Consider the following 17472-nt stretch of genomic DNA (forward strand, 5'->3'; position numbering starts at 1 on the left):
GCCATAGAGAAAGCACAAGAGCAGAAGCGTGAGGTGGCAGCTCACCTACATCCTCAGCCGGAGAAAGACGAATGCTGGCGTTTGGCCCTTCCCCTTCTTATTCAGTCTGAGACTTTAGTTCATGGAATGGTGCTGCCCGCACTCAGGGTGGGCCCTTCCTGCCTCAGTTAAATTGATCCCTCACGGCATGCTGAGGGGTGTGGCTCCTAGGTCGCCTTTAATTCCTGTCAGGTTGACAGTGAAGGCTCACCATCACGGAGAGTAGACAGGACACTTCAGTTCACAAAACTCTTTCCTTTCCCCATCCTATCCTCACATCTCCCTCCCAGAAACAACTCTGTCACTGAAAGGTGTAGAGACAGAGGCCTGTCCATCAAGCCTTCTCCCTAGAATCTGGTACCTGGAAGCAGGAGTAGGGGACCCAGACTTTGGACAGGAGCACACATGGAGCCTGCTATTCGAATCACTCTGTGAGGGTTGCTTACTCAGGACTCAGCATGAGATTTGTTTTCATTCTCATGTGTGTGTGTGTGTGTGCTCACATGCGTGCACACATGTACAGCACGTTCATGTATGTGCAGGCACATGTGTGTGCACACACATAGAGGCCAGCTGACATCCTTGGGGTTGGCCCTCAGAAGCTGCGCGTCTTGCTTTCCAACAAAAGATCTGGAGCTTAGCAAGCAGGCTAGGCTGCCTGGGCATTGAGCCCTAGGCACCTGCATGTCTCTGCGTCTCCAGCACTGCGATTACAAGTGTGCACCACCACTCCCAGCTTTGTGTACGTGCTGGGGGCTGAACTCAGGCCCTCCGGTGAAACGCTTTAGTGACTGAGCTATCTCCCAGCCCATCTCTAACATATTTGCTGTACGGAATACAAGCTCCTTGCGGAAGAGATCCTTGCCTGCTTTCCTGTTACCCAGCACAGTACTTAGCAAACTAGGGGCAACGATCCATAAAGTAATTGAATCCGCAGTGAGGCCACAATGAGCATAAGGTTGGCTCGTGCTGCTGAACACGCTGCCACTCAAAATGACCAGCCCTGCTGAACTTCCTGTGCAACAGGCTTCCCCCAGCGGAGAGGAAACAGAGTACTCCTCCCTTCTGCCAGCTGCGCAATGCTGCCCAATAAAGTGGGTGGGGCTATTGTGCTGGAGCAGTGGGTGAGAGCTCTGCATCCTGATCCACAGTCCGAAAGCAGAGAGAGAAGAGACAGGATGAACCTGGCATAAGCCACCCCCCACTGACACATTTCCTCCAACAAGGACACTTCCTAATCCTTTCCCAACAGTTCCATACCCTGGTGACTAACCATTAAAATAGGAGCCTATCGGGGCCATTCTCATTGAAACCATTGCACTTATAGACAGGACCATGTAAATGTCCAGGGCCCTTCCGAAACATTTACAGAAAGAAGATCTCCTTCACTACCTCCTTTGCAACCAAAGCTCAGGTTTATCTACACAGGACCTCAGCTCAGACGCTCTGGTTTCATTCTACTTTGCTGGCAAGGGCAGTAGCAGTGGACATGTGGTGGGTTATGTTTTCGCTGCAGAGTGTTTCCAGTGCCGTGGGCAGACGTGGGCACCTCCAAGCCTTCAGTGAGGGTATGTTCTTCATGTGTAGTCTGGAGTTGTGTGAGGAAGCGCTCAGGCTGAGCTCTTTAGCGCTTCCTACACTGCCCAGGCTACAAGCATCCTTTTAGTAATCCTGTTCTGAAAGACAGAGTCAGCTCTTACTGCAGGCAACCTGGCCTGATTCAGTTTACATCTGCTAGGATTTCTAGAGATCCTAACAACAAACACAGCTTTTGTCTATTCTGAATTTGTAAAGTGCCTGAAACTGGGTATGGAGTCTCCTTTGGAATCCTAGGGCACCACCGGGGGGTGGGGGGGGGGGGCACTGTCATATCTCCACTTAGAGCGGAAACTCATCTGAGCTATCAAGGTTCTGCAGGACTTGCCCAAGGACTCACAAGAGGATAGTGAGGTGCTGTGGTCATACATAACTCCTTGAAGCAAAATATGGACTGTAGGCTAGGTGGTGGTGGCGCATGCCTTTAATCCTAGCACTCGGAAGGCAGAGGCAGGTGGATCTCTGTGAGCTCAAGACCAGCCTAGTCTACAAGAGCTAGTTCCAGGACAGGTTCCAAAGCTACAAAGAAACCCTATCTCGAAAAACCAAAAAAAAAAAAAAAAAAAGGGACTTTAGGGTAGACTTTGGCAGTCAGGAAGAAAACATACTTTGTTCCATGGTGGAGTGGGCAGGAGTGAACAGATGGCAGTGGTTCTCAACCTCCCTAATGCTGCGACCCTTTTCCTCGTGTTGTAGTGAACCCAACCACAAACTTATTCTCATTGCTACTTCATAGCTGTAATTTTGCTACAGTTATGAATCATAATGTAAATTTTTTTGGAAACAGAGGTTTGGCAGAGGGCTTGCGACCCACTGGTTGAGAACCACTGCTCTACAGCAGCTTCCTCTCTGCAGTAAGAATCAGTAATTCCTCACTGAAAGTGTAGGTGGCAAGATAAAGACTTGGGGATATTTCTCTGTCCATCATGGATTCTGCTAGAGCAAGAGCAGGGCTAGATGACAATGGTATCCTTTGCTACCCCACAGAGGGAGTCTCTGAAACCCACCTTGGACCCACAAGAGGCATTCACTGGGTAGAGTGACGCACAGCCAAAGCAAACATAAGCCTGCTTTTGGCTAAAAGCCTCAGTGCACAGGCCTGCCCTGAAAATACATTTAACACAGGTAATTTCTTTTCCATTTATTTTCCAGAACTCATTTCACTTGGCCAATTCGAAGTCAATAAATCTTAACATTAAGTCTGATTTGATGTGTGATGCAGACAGTCTAATTAAGGCCAGGGTATTTTATCAGCTGCTCTAAACTGTCTTCTCTCTGGTCTGTAATTTTTTTATGCTGGTGTTGATCATCTTTTTATTCATAAGGGCTTCATTCCCATTTGTCATGGTTGCATTAACTGGGCATCTAATGAAGGCTTGGATATAGAAGTGTGTGTCTCATTTATCCTTGGTAGCAAAATTAATAAAGCAAGGGGAAGATAGCTTCCTGTTCTGAAATGCTTTTAGTCCACCTTGACTCATCTAAAATATATTTCACCGTATCTTCTAGAATCGGGATTTGGCTCAGCTTTAGGATACAGCACCCACTTTATCCTTCACTGACAGCCCCATACCCTACTCCCTGCCCACTCCATGGCTTGCAGAAGCTTGGAGAAGAGTGGCCATTAGCCTGTTTTCCCCGAATACACATTTACTGAGTACCTTCTGTAGCTGAGGCTCAGATACAAAATAGTTCAAAGGGATGGGGAAATGGCTCACTGGTAAAGCCTTATAGGCGTGAAGACCATGTAAAACTTCTGGGCATGGTGGTACAAGCTTGTAATGGGAGACAGAGACAAGAGAACCCCTGGAACTCGCTGGTCAGACAATCTAGCCTAGTTGGTGAAACTTCAGCAAGAGATGCTGTCTGAAAGGACGTAGACAAGGTTCCTGAGGATGACACCACACACACACACACACACCACACACACCACCCCCTACCCACACACCACACACACACTCACACATATACAACACATACACCACACACTCACACATACACAACACACACCACCCCTACCCACACACCACACACATACACAACACATATACACCACACACAACACATACACAACACACACACCACCCCTACCCACACACCACACACATACCTCACACCACATACATACACCACATACACACTCACACATACACAACACATACACCACATACTCACACATACACAACATATACACCACACACTCACACATATACAACACACATACAATACACACCACCCCTTCCCACACACCTCACACCACACACATACACAACACACATACACCACAAATACATGCACACAACTATGCACACATAAGCACATGGCACATATGTCTATAATAATTTAAAAAGAAGATTCAAAGCCCAACAGAGTTAAATAGGTTATGTTACCACTGTTGGCCAATATCCAATGGAAGAAAACTATCTTAGCCAAAGGCTAACCGTGGGAGCAAGCTGGAAAGTTCATCTGCTCTCTCTCACTCTTTTGGCCTCTGGGAGGGTGATCTTTCCAACTAAGCCTTCTGTTAAAAAGTCACCAAGTGTCTATAATAGCTTTGACTTGTGGACTTCCTGGAGACACGAATGTACTCATTCCCCATCATAATAATGAACCACTAACTGGGTGGTTTACCCACAAGTCTGGAGGACAGAAACCCTAAATCAAGGCTTTGGTAGAGTTATTTCCTTCTGAGGGCTGTGAGGAAGAGCTATGTTCTAGGCTTCTCTCCTTGGCTTATGGCAGAACCCCTGTCTTTCCCCTGTATGTGTCTCTTTATATAAGGATGTCGATTACATAAGGGTAAGACCCACCCTAATATTTTCATTTTAACTTGAATGCCCTCTATAAAGGCCCTGTCTCCAAACAAGACCACATGCTAAGGTCCTTGGGATGAGGATCCTCACATGTGAATTTGGGGGAGAGAAACACCAGCAATGCATCTCTCTGAAGCAGTTTAACTGTGGCTGCATAGCATCTGGCAGCATGCCGGGGTAGAATACTGGAGACCAAGTCAAAAGGAGGTTTAAGTTGTAAATTAGACCCCTCTCCTCTCTGAACCTCCCAGTTCTTGTCTAAAGTAAGAGGAGTGAACTGGGTTTCCACCTCTGACCCTGAGTTCTAGGACTTGGTTCTAGACAGTGTGGAGCAGTAGAGGAGGGAAGGTAATAGTTTGGCGCCATCACCTTCAAGCAGGATGACCCTGACCTGGCCAGAGTTTTGTTCCGGTTTTGACTGGGAACTCTTTATCTAGAACTGACTAGATTTGAACACGTGGCCTGTGCATCCAGAGTTCTGGGACTACAGCTGCGTGAGACTGTACCCAGTTCACACACTGTACTGCTTTCTGAGCTTTGTGTTTCTGTAGCACATAGCTGTCAGCCCCACACACAAACCATGGCATTGATACCATGTTCAGGAGACGAGCATTCTTTTGAGTCTCAGGTCTCAGTGGTATCCACTGCTAGGTGGCACCACACCCTGTTCCCCAGCCCCCAGCTCTCACCAGGACCCTGTGCTGCAGTTTGGAGTGAGATGCTTGAGCTGGCAAGACTTTGCCAAGCCTTGTGGCTTGTCTTCCCCATTTCCTGTCCGGTTCTATTTCACTCCTTATGAAAGTCGTTACAGTTAGGACTGATTTTTTTCCTCATTGTATTTTATGATTTTATATAACATGTATAGCTTTAGTTATAAAAAAAACTAACAATAAAATTGATAGAACTGTCTCCCTTGGTAGAGCTTTATACAACCATGGGAAGCTACGTAGCTTTAGCTCCCCGCAGCTGTAGACTGATGTCCACAGCTGTCATTCGGAGCTCCTGTCCCCTCACGTTTGGCATCAACCAGATCAAAATCAACCCAAGGAAACAAACAGATTTTCATATTCAAATTGACTCTCATAACACACCAGCCCCTCCTACACAAGTAACCATGTAATCCTCGCCACACCGTGATGAGGCATAAGACAGTGCCCCCTATGCCAAAGGCTCCAGGAGGCTCAGAGAGCCCTTGGGCAGCCAGTGCCCTGACCAGGATTCAAATGTACAGCTCTGTCTCCAAGGCCACCCACCACATTTGATACTTGACACTCTCCTTACCAGCCTCCACCAACTCAGAAGGCTTATACAGCCTCCTCCCATCCCTCACTGCACTACCACACACACACACACACACACACACACACCTCTTAGGCATTGTGCAGTTTTCTGTGTCCTTGGTGCCCCCTAGTGGCTGATTTCGGCTCATTGCACCGGAGGCCTGTGACTAAGCATTTGAGTGATGGGAAAGTAAATGTGGGTGGCCCTGAGATAGCACATCTTTCTGCTCCCAGAGGACAGCTCCACCCACCATTAAGGATCTTTCTTCCTTCTCTCTTCCTCTCTTTCTTTCTTTCTTTCTTTCTTTCTTTCTTCCTTCCTTCCTTCCTTCCTTCCTTCCTTCCTTTCTTTCTTTCTTTCTTTCTTTTTTTCCACAGGGTCTTTCTATGTAGCTCAAGCTGCCTTAAACTTACTAGGTCATCCAGGTAGGCCTCAAATTCACAGAAATCCTGAGGGCCCCGTGGCCCACCAACACTGTATCTAAGTCAGTGCCTCAGGAAGGCCTGCAGGGGTCAAAGCAGAGGAAACAGCACCAAGATAGTATGTAACCTCTGGGGTTCCAATTCGGTACCTCCTTCCCACTCTCAGTTGGGATATGTGGGCTTTGACATTCTCTGCTGTACCCACTGGGGATTTTCATTTCTCAGAGCTTGTTTGGCAGGGTGGGGAGACATCAAAGAAATTGAAGTGAAGAACTTAATAGTTTTTCATAACCAGCTCTTTTCCCCCTAGGACGCCATCTAGAATCTTGTCTATACAGGAGAGCGTGGGGATGGAAGGGATAGGAGTGAAGGGAAGATAGTAGGGAGGGTGATAGACATGTGTGACACAGAGGAGACATTGGAATATTGAGGGTGAAATGGTATGGAAGTCAGAGCAGGAGATGGGGGCGGGAAGTCGGGAAGGAAGATCAACCAAAACAAAGTGTTGTAACAAGGCCACGAGGAAGCCTGCTGTTCTGTGTGCAAACACAGACATTAAAAGTAAAAAGTCACCAGCAATGGTGACACACACCCTGGAGACAGAAGCAGGTGGATCTCTGTGAGTTTGAGACCAGTCTGGTCTACAGAGTGAGTTCCAGGACAGCCAGGGCTGTTACACAGAGAATCCCGGAGTGGGGTGGGGTCTCCCCAGGAAGTGATTAGCCAGCTTCTGCTTCTCTGTGAGCCTTGTGTGCAAAGATGAAGAAGGCATTCTCTCCACTTCTGCAAAGTAAACACGTGAAAAACTCCAACCCAATGAGGCCAGTGTTCGGACATGGGTGTTTGGGATTTTCCCCAGCATTCCAGAAATGGCTTCCAGCATTCAAAACTGCTAACAGTGCCACAAGTTTCCTGAATGCTAAAGAGAGTAGAAAGCAATCTGCAGTCAGAATCCCTCTCTAAACAGCACCTAAGTTCCCAACCCCAGACTCACGTCTATAGCTTTCCTGCCCCCCTCCACTGCATCCACCTGTGCAGGACAAAAGGGATGCAAGACAGAGAAAGAGACTACAGCCTGTCCCCTGTCCCTTCCCACACACCAAATACCCACTCTTCCTGTTTTCTTCTTTCCGCTGAAAAGCCCACCTAAGACCTTAAGAAGTGGCCTAATCTGTAGCCTTCCTGAAAATCCTTTAATATTTATCTGTCTTTGAGATCATCGGAGATGCCCTGGAGATATATTCACCAATACTGGAGCCTGCGTTCACCCAAGGCTACTGCCTGCTTGAAATGTGGTCAGTCGGAACTGCAATGTGCCACAGTGCAAAATGTACCTCATATTTTTAAAGATCCAAGACAGGAGAAAAATAATATTGTTTAAAAAAATCAATTACATGATAAAATGATTTTTTAGATACATAAATTATTGTCAAAATTAATTTCTTCTGTTTTCTTTATGTGGCTCCCAGGCTATTTAAAACGACAAACGTGACTCACGTTGTATCTGTCCGGACAGTGATTGGCGGTTCAGGATGCCAGAACTGGGCCCAGGGTGGAGCTCAGTGGTAGAGTAGTTACCTAGCATAAGTAAGCAGGCTCCTCAGCACCACAAAACAAAACAGAAAGGCCAAGCTCAGGAGTCTCAGCCCAGTAACATTTCTTACCACTTGGGACAGCAGGAGGCAGACCTGATACTGTTTCCTCAGGCATAGTGCTGGCGAGGAGCAGGCTCTCTCAGACAACTGGGGTAAACTTTGCTTGGAATCATATATACTTTCTTTCATTTTGTTTTGGCTTTTCAAGGCAGGGTTTCTCTGTGTAACAGCTCTAGCTGTCCGGGAACTGGCTCTGTAGAACTGGCTTTGTACTCACAGAGATCTGCCTGCCTCTTCCTCCCGAGCACTGGGATTAAAGTCACGCACCGCCACCGCCGCCAACACCACGGGTGTAGGTCCATATTTCTACATAGTGTGACAGCCAGGCTCAGGCCATAGATAGTACCTGAAGTAGTCAGGTACCCTTCCAGACAGGCTGTTGCTACCCTAACAAAAGCTCAGGTATGCTGCTCCTTGCTTTGTAATTATGGAGATCGCCTGGGAAGAGGTGTCAGTTCCAAGCTAGTGACAGAGCTGTAGATGTGACTTTAGTCCAGCTAGCCGGAAACAGAATGCTAATGAACTTCCACCTCAGTTTACCCAGGGGGATGAAAGGTGTTTGGATAATAAACACCAGTGATCTTTAGGATTTGAATGAACCCTGAGACTCCCTTCCAATATTGCTATGTGAACTGTGTTTCAATATTTCCCACGCTTTCACACCAGTCCAGAGAGGAAAAAATAGTTTATGTTGGGGCTTTGGACCCCGACAACGGGCTATACTTAAGTTTTTAAACATAAAGTCTTAATATGAATCCCAGCCTGTCCTGGAATTTATACTCTTCCTGCCTCAGCCTCCCAAGTGCTGGGATTCCCGGCATCCCCCAAGGTGTGTAACTCTAATGCTATCTTTTAAAGGTATCTTTAAACTGCTGCTCTAAAATCTGGATGTCCTACATTGTATTATCCATAACTCAGGTAATTTCTTTGAAGCATGCACCCCCAAAGCCCAAATTACAACACACAAATTGGAATCTTAAGAAAGTTAAAACTCTAGAACCAGGAGCAGGGGAGATGGCTAGGTCAGCATTCTTACCTGACTCACATGAAGACCTGGCTTTAGCCTCCAGAGCCCATAGACAACTGCTGGGCATGCTGGCACACACCTGTAATGCCAACACTCGAGAAGCTGAGGCAGGTGCGGACAAAAGGATGGGGCTAGCTAGCAGTCAGACTAGCCTAATCAAAGTCTCAGACTAGTGATAGACCCTGTCTCAAAAAAGGGTTAACGGCACCTGAGGACCCAGACGTGAGGCTGATTTCTGACCTCTGCCTGCACATGTACGCATCAGAACACACATGAGCATACACATAGACTCATAATCCTGGAAGCGTAGCCAAACACCGTGGCTCACACCTGCACGATAGCTTTATAGCATTAGGAAGGCAGAGGCAGAAGAATCACATGTTACAGATAAGCCTGAGCTGTGGAGGTTTTTTCCTCTTCTTTAAATAAAATTAATTCTGCAAGCTTCATTTTTAACAATACAGTAATGGGCAGACTCTAAATTCCAGTACTAAGTCTTGGCCCCTTCTATTAAGGGGACCAGATCAGAAAAAGCATTGAGTAAATGTCAGAGGTCAGACTGTTGGAGGTAACTTTGTACAAGGCATGCTGCACAGGAGGTAGACATGAATGGGGACTGGAGAGCTGTGGATATACCTGCATGTTCGTCTAAGCTTCTGAGTGTAAATCTGCACTACTGTTCTGGGGAATAATTCATATATATATTCTTTAAAATAACCTTACCTTTTGACCCAAGAATTCTATTTCTAGTAACCTTAAGGGTTGGAGAGATGGCTCAATGGTTAAGAGTACTGACTGTTCTTCCAGAGGTTCTGTGTTCAATTCCCAGCAACCACATGATGACTCACCACCACCTGTAATGAGATCTGGCGCCCTCTTCTGGCCTGCAGGCATACATGCAGACAGAACGCTGTATACATAATATTTTTTTAAAAAAAAAAAGAAAAAAGAAAAAACTTAAAAGTACAATATCTGGATATAAGAATACTCAACCATCCCTGCAACAGCGCCGCCAGGATTGGGTAGGGGACAGGATGATGACACAGAGCAACTTAACTAGTCACTGATAAACAGCAAACTCACTTTGGGTGTAGCTATAACAAAAAATTCGGGTGTTTTGCAACTATTGCAAACAAAGCAAATGAATACTTACTGTCATGAAAAGGTATTTAAAATAAATTCTGTGAGGAAGCCCAGTTACAGAATTCAGCATTATGCCGATTTTGCTTCAAAAAGAAGAGAGAGAGAGAGAGAGAGAGAGAGAGAGAGAGAGAGAGAGAGAGATCATTTGTAAAGACGGCCATATGGGAAAAGTTATTCTCCAAAAATATCCTTAAGGAACTGCCATCTCTGGACTCTGGACAGTGGGGCTGTAGGTGGTTAGTTTATTTTGAAGTTCTTAAAATGCTGGTGTAATCCCAGCACTTGAGAGTGAAGGCACAAGGATCAATAGTTCAAGGCCAGCCTCAGATATATGGCAAATTTGAGAGCACAAAGGCTATATGAGATGTTATCTCCAAAACAACAACAAAAAGGAAATACAAATTTTAAAAATTAAAGTTATTTTTAAAGTAATAATACTTGGTTTTCACTATCACCTAACTGAAACCTACCTTCTTCTCCCAAAACTTTCTAAGCCCTAGGTAGTAGAAATATCAATGCAAACCAACTGTGGGGGAGCATGGCAGTAAATTCGAGGTCCAGGAATTCAAGGCCAGTCTAAGAGAACAGAGAAGCTACCAACGCCTTAACATGTTAAGATTCTGACACTTTCCCAGCACCCGCTCTGGGGCTTCAACCTGTGCCATCTCTTCTTCCTTTAGTGCCTCGTGTGCACCCCTTCCCAGTGGTCCTGGGTCTTCTTGGTGATTGCCTTACTGCCTAGATGAGACCCAGCCAAACCAGCCGGGTTACTTTAAAACTTAAAAAAAAAAAAAAAAAAAAAAGGCCAGCTCTGGCTAGGGCTGGGAGCCGTTTGAACCGAAATCCAAAGGTTAAAAATAATTAAGACCAAGTTCTAGGGCAGGCACAGAGGTCCTGGGGCCCGACTAAAGATCTCCCTGAGGATGGAGAGTAATCTGAGAGCCCGGGACCGGAGACCGAACGCCAGTCACGGCGTGGGTCGTGCCACAGCACCCACGTCTTATCGTAAAGAACGCGGACGCAGCTCCGCGCTGAATTTGGTCCCTCTGGAGACGCCGTCCGGGCGCCCGCCTCGCTCAAATCACGTGACCGAGGCTTTCGGTGAAGCAGGAAGCGTTTTGCTGCGGGGTCTAGGACCGGGGCGGATAGCGGGCGGGATGGAGGCGACTTTGGAACAGCACTTGGAGGACACGTGAGTGTTGTGTGCAGCCGGTCCTGCGCTCTGACGGAGGAACTGGGGCGGGACAAGCGACACGGACTGCGAGTGCCCACGGAAGCGTTTGGGGCACTTGGGGCGGCGAGCGGGTGACTTCTGCGAACGCCCGGGCCGCGCGTGACTCCAGATTAAAGTTTCACTAGGCTCTGTACGCATTCTTATGGAGCAAGAGTCTTGTGGGTCCAAGCGAGAGAGGACCATATCACCAGTCGCCTTGAGATCGTCCGTAGGGTCCGAGTAGCTCCTCAGAAGTTTGGGGAAGGAAGTACCAGATGTGCTAAATCTGCAATGCAAATGCACACCCATCTCTTCTCGCGTGTGTAACCCATCAGTTACTCAGCGCTTATGAAGTAAAGACATCCGTCAAGTTTTTCGGCTGTCTCTAAAATTTAAAATTGGAAAGTGGCCACCTCCCCCTTTAGCTTTTAAATTCCCCCTTCCCCCAGGAGCGAATCCAGTGACTTAAGAATTCTGACAGTTGTTTTGAATGCATTGCTATCCCAGAGCATACTTTTACACCAAGAACAAAACCCTATAGATAACTGCAGTGTTTGTAGCCCTATGAAGCCCATAGGTACCCGGCACAGTTCGTTGTGAGAAAATGGTTTCTTTATTTAGCTTTAGTGCCATCCTATTTTGTTTTTTAAAGCTGATTTGAAGCGCTTAATACTTGATGCATAGAAAACTTATTTGTACTATGATAACTTAAGTATTTCTTAACATCATCTGGCTCGTCTTTCTTGTGTTCCTAAAATTAGAATGAAGAATCCATCCATTGTTGGAGTCCTGTGCACTGACTCACAAGGACTTAATCTGGGCTGTAAGTGTCTCATACCAGCCTCCCTTTGAGAGTCACTGGGAGTTTTGCTTTGCTATTATTTTCTAGCTTTTATTCCTGTTACCTTTTGAACATAGAGAATATCTCCAGGTAAGACTAGGTAATTGACGCCTTTCCATTGTTCTTAAAAGGCAGAAATGTTCCTCCTGGTTCTACAACTGTCCCCACTAAAATGGTTTTGAGTAATTTTCAAGAGGTCTAGAAAAGGGCTTTAAGTAAAACAATCGTCACCGAATGCATTTCATATGCAGGGACTGTTGGGCCATTAAATATATATATATATGTAATTGAAGGATATATATATATATCCTTAATTGCTTCAATAACTGATGGATGAGGCTGTTAATTCATACACTCTTAACTTAGTGTCAGTAAAATAGGGACTTCACAGGTAGACCTATCTGACCAACCCCATTCTCCTATTCTGTCTGCTAACATGAGCCCAGAACAGAACCCTTTGTGGCTTCATTTTCTTCACCGTGTTATTAATTATGCAATGAATGAAGAATTAAGTGTGTTGGACTCTTAAGTATCAGAAACCATTATTTTTTCTTACTCTACACTACATGGACCTGGCTGTCCTGGAACTCACTATGTGGACCAGGCTGGCCTGTAACTCACAGAGATCCTCCTGCCTCTGCCGCGAGTGCAAGGAATAAAGATGTGCACCACCACACCTGGCTAGACACCATTCTTCGTGTTTTACATCGTACAAACTTAAATATTCCTCAGAAAAGCCCTTTGTGGTAGAGAGAAACTAAAACATGGAGTTAATTAAGTACCTTGCTCAAGGTCTTACAACTCCTGAATGGTTAAGATGGGATTCCTTAGCTGCCTCCAAAGCCTAAAACACTCAGTACACAGAACCAAGATGTGATGTTCAATAAACTGTAGCAATTACAGATAAGAAACTAAGTCTAGAAAGGTAAATAGCGCCGGGCAGTAGTGGTGCAGGTCTTTAATCCCAGCACTCAGGAGGCAGAGGCAGGCGGATCTCTGTGAGTCGAGGCCAGTCTGGTCGAGAGAGTGAGTTACAGGACAGCCAGGGCTCCACAGAGAAAGCCTGTCTTGTAAAACCAAAAAAAAAAAAGAAAAGAAAATAGCTAAAGTTAATTAGTGTCAGAAACTGGTTAAACCCAGGAATTCTTAGAACTATGCAGGACTTTTTAGAGCTCTGAGCTTTTATTGGTTTGGTGACGGACAGAGGTACTACAGTTAGTCATGTCTTATACGAAAACCAGTCATTTGGAACAAAGGTAAATATTTCGAAGCATTTGCCAGGACGCTAATGGAAAACTTTAAGTGCATGTGTGAAAATCTAAAGCTGAGTAAGGAAAACCTTCGAGGTCTGAAGTTGCTGTTTGCTGTAGACCTTCAGGCTCCAGCTTGGCCTGTCGATTTCTTCTGTAGTTATAGTAAATTCAGAACTTCTGCCAGGATATTGTCTACCACCTTCATTTCAGATGTAAGCAAGCTCCCATTGCCTTTATTTCAGGGATCTGTTGTACCTAGGATCTGATTTAGGCAATGGTACAGAATCCTTGAGACGTTTGAAAATAGCCCTGCTAGCTTACACTGGCAGAAATAATTGCTTACAGATCTTCACATATGCTGACAAGGTGATCATACAGCTGAACTTTCTGAGTAACCACTTGTTCTTTGTGATTGAGCTTAGAAAAAGAAAATCAGATTTCCCATAAGGAATTAATTTAGCTTCAACAAGTCCCTTATCCACATTGACACACTCTCATCTTTCAATCTTGGTTTTAGCAAAATTCCCATAAAATAAATTTATGATCACCAGATTGATTTGAATTACAGCTTTCTTTTGTGCTTGAGAAGGTGTATAGAGACATATGGTGGTAGGAATAACTTTGAAAAAAACTGCATGCCATTTACAACTTTACTGGTTTAAAAACAATTGCCGGACTTCCTCACTGATGTAATGAGCTGAGTACCAGGTAGGGAAAAATTTCATGTCAACCTAAAAGGCCATGAGCTGAGTTTCTTTTTAGATAGTACGCTATAGGTTTATATTCTAGACACTTAGGTAACAATTTCTTCTCTGTCTTTAGGTCGTGGTACCCTGTCAGATGAGCATGCTGGAGTGATATCTGTTCTAGCTCAGCAAGCATCTAAGCTAACCTCTGACCCCACTGATATTCCTGTGGTCTGTTTAGAATCAGATAATGGGTGAGTACATATCAACACATCCCTTCTTGTTCAGAAAAACTTGATTGGGCGTTCCCCTGTGTCCCTCAGCAGTTCTTTAGTCAGGGTACCGCAGGGCCAGTGGGCATTGAGGCCCATGACAGACTTCATTAAAATGAGCATAAGAACTGTCAAGAACTGCCAGTGTGCCAAAAAAAGAAGAAAAGAAAATAGTAAAAACACAAAAAATTATTAGTTGAATAGAATTCTCTAAAACAATATAAATGTTAAAGATATTCCAAGATAAAGGTCTTTAGAAAAATGCTAAATGAAAACAAAACTGTAGAAGCTGGAAAGATGTCGGTGTTTAAAAGGAGTGCTTGGTCCGCAGTCCTGAGGACTGGGATTTAGATTCTAGCACCCATATAGCAAGCTGGGCATCCCCACAAACACCTGTAACCTCAGCTCCAAGTCAGGAGAGCATCAGAGACAGGAAGATTGCTGGAGTTTGCTGACTTCCAGTCTAGCAGAGAAAAGGAGTCCCAGGTGCAAGGATAAGACCCACGTCAAAGGAATAGCTGCACGGTGATAAAGAACAGCTAGCATCTTCTTTTCACCTCCATACATACACAGGTGTGTGTACCTGCATACACTTGTTTGTGCACACTCACCCAGACACAGATAAAATTAACCTTAAAATGCATACTATAATCAATTTGGGGGTGGGGAAGAAGAGGAATTATATACATACATACATACACACACACACACACATACACACACACACACACACACACACACACATACAAGATGGCTCAGGAAGTAGAGGTGCTTGTAAACAAGTCTGATCGGAGTTCACTCCCTGGAACCCACGTGGTCAAAGGAGAACAAACTCCCTGAAGTTTTTCTCTGACCTCCACATGCAAGCAGTGGCACACATACACATACCAAAAAGTAAGTAACATAATAATAAAAATTAGGGGAGGTGGCTCAGTGGTTAAGAGCATACACTGCTCTTCCAGAGGACCTGCATCCGTTTCTACCACCCACATTTGGCAGTTCACACCCACTTGTAACTCTGACTCCAGAAGATCCGACACTTCTGGCCGTCTCAGGCACCCATGCATATATGCCACATACAAACAGACACACCCGTAATTTAAAAAAAAAATGTTTTTAATCTAAAAATTGGACCAGGAGACTAGGCTAGTGATTTAAGGTCCTGGATTCTAACTCCAACAATACCAACAAAAATCCAGAAAAAAAATCAGAACCATGTTGAGTAGTAGGGATAAGGATTAATTTCATTTCCTTGTTATAATTAACTTCCCTTTAATTCTCAACTGTTTCATGCCCATATATGCTTTTTTATTTTTTACTTATTTTTTGTGCAGGGAGATTTGTCTCGTAGTTTGAGAGTGTAGCCCCTTTTATGCATGGGTAAAACATGGTGGAGACTATGGAAGTAGGGTTGTGGCTGACACTTCCCAACACTGAGTGTTCATATCTGCTTTTAGGTAGGAAGAAAGATGCATATGGTGGTGTTTTGTATCTTAAACCAAACATGTTTAACCTTACACCTAAGTCCCATGTACTAAGTCTGCTGAATATTTTCCTTTTTGCTTTTCAGGAACATTATGATCCAGAAGCACGATGGCATCACAGTGGCAGTGCACAAAATGACCTCGTGACATCTCGTGTTCTCCAGCCGCCTGACATAGGGGTTCAGTCCTACCTGTGTTAACTTGTAAAAAGTAGTAAATTCCAGAAGTTAGGCCATTCACCAAATGTCCGATGTGGACTTTCTTATTTATGACAACCAGTTACCAAGATATCAGTTAGAAAGGATCGTAGTTTTGTTTGGGCTTCTGTCATTTTGCTCCTTGGAGACAGTTACTGCAGTCCAGTATTGCAGCCCAACATTGTAAGACCTGTGTAGCCCAGGCTGGTCTCAAACATGTGGTCTTCCTGCTTCAAAGTCCTGCATCCTAGGAATAGGCATTTGTCACCAAGGTCCAGGTCCCTGTGTATATAGAACTTTGCTGTGGTCAATAAATTGGTTCAGAGGAAAGTGTGTCTCTTTTCTGATTCTTTGAACTCTTACTTAACGCTCATTTTTCTTTTTTCAGTTATCAAATCGTGATTTTTTTTTCGGAAAGATCTTTATCTCGAACTGCTTGCTTCTCTTTCAGAAGTTTGTTTAAATGTCTGAAATGTCTGTATTCTTATACAGGGGTGCAAGGACCAAACACTTCCCTTAATCCAAGTGACAAAGGTAATGTAAGTCCTTAATGAGATAAGAAACTATCTCATTATATAACACAGTAGGTACTCTTACCCTCTCTTTCTTGTTGCTTGTATTCATCTTTTAGTGTGCACAATACACTGTCCGGATAACACTGTCCTACATGTGATTTGCCCTGTTTTATGTTTATGGAACTGAAGCTGAGGGATCAGTATAGTCACCACCTGACCTCCAAGGGCCTACATTATTTTGGGAAGGTTGGGAAGGGTTTGAGACAGGGTTTCTCTGTGTAGTCCTGGCTGTTCTGGAACTTGCTGTGTAGACTAGGCTGGCCTCGAACCCACAGAGATCCACCTGCCTCTGCCTCCCAAGTGCTAGGATTAAAGGTGTGTGCCATCACTGCCCATCGGGCCTACCTTCTTTTTACTTTGTTTTTACCCAATTTCATAAAAATTGTACTACTGGCCGGGCGGTGGTGGCGCAGGCCTTTAATCCCAGCACTCGGGAGGTAGAGGCAGGTGGATCTCTGTGAGTTCGAGGCCAGCCTGGTCTACAAGAGCTAGTTCCAGGACAGGAACAAAAAAGCCACAGAGAAACCCTGTCTCGAAAAATTAAAAAAAAAAAAAAATAAAAAAAAATAAAAAAAATTTGTACTACTGAATTTAAAGACACAGGTTGACACCAATTCATGAATAGTAGGTGATTTCAACACTCCACTTTCTCCAATAGACAGGTTATCTGGACAAAAAGTAAACAAAGAAATATCAGAATTGACATCATACATCAATGAATTTAACAGACATATACAGAATGGTATACCCAAGTACCAAAGAATATGTATTCCTCTCAGCAGCACAGGAAAATGTCTAATACAATATCCTGGGACACAAGACAAATTTTAAAAGGTTGAAGTCACTCTTTGTATCCTATCTGACCTGACCACAATAGAGTAAAACTTTAAATGAACAGGAAATAAATCTTTAGTAAATACACAAATCATGGAGATTAAACAACTCATTACTGAATGATGAATGGGTCAAATAGGT

At 44.6% G+C, this 17472-nt stretch overlaps 1 protein-coding gene across 1 annotated transcript; it reads left to right on the forward strand.

Moving 5' to 3' along the window:
- The first annotated feature begins 10899 nt into the window (after positions 1 to 10899).
- Lamtor5 (late endosomal/lysosomal adaptor, MAPK and MTOR activator 5) lies at positions 10900 to 16246 on the forward strand. Its single transcript, XM_057792986.1, has 4 exons — positions 10900 to 11168; positions 11951 to 12012; positions 14106 to 14223; positions 15812 to 16246. The coding sequence occupies exons 1-4, from the start codon at positions 10900 to 10902 to the stop codon at positions 15870 to 15872; spliced, it is 510 nt and encodes a 169-aa protein (XP_057648969.1). The 3' UTR covers positions 15873 to 16246.
- Positions 16247 to 17472: the final 1226 nt, after the last annotated feature.

This window comes from Chionomys nivalis, chromosome 18 (genome assembly GCF_950005125.1).
Source record: "Chionomys nivalis chromosome 18, mChiNiv1.1, whole genome shotgun sequence".
In the NCBI taxonomy this organism is placed as follows: Eukaryota; Metazoa; Chordata; class Mammalia; order Rodentia; family Cricetidae; genus Chionomys; species Chionomys nivalis.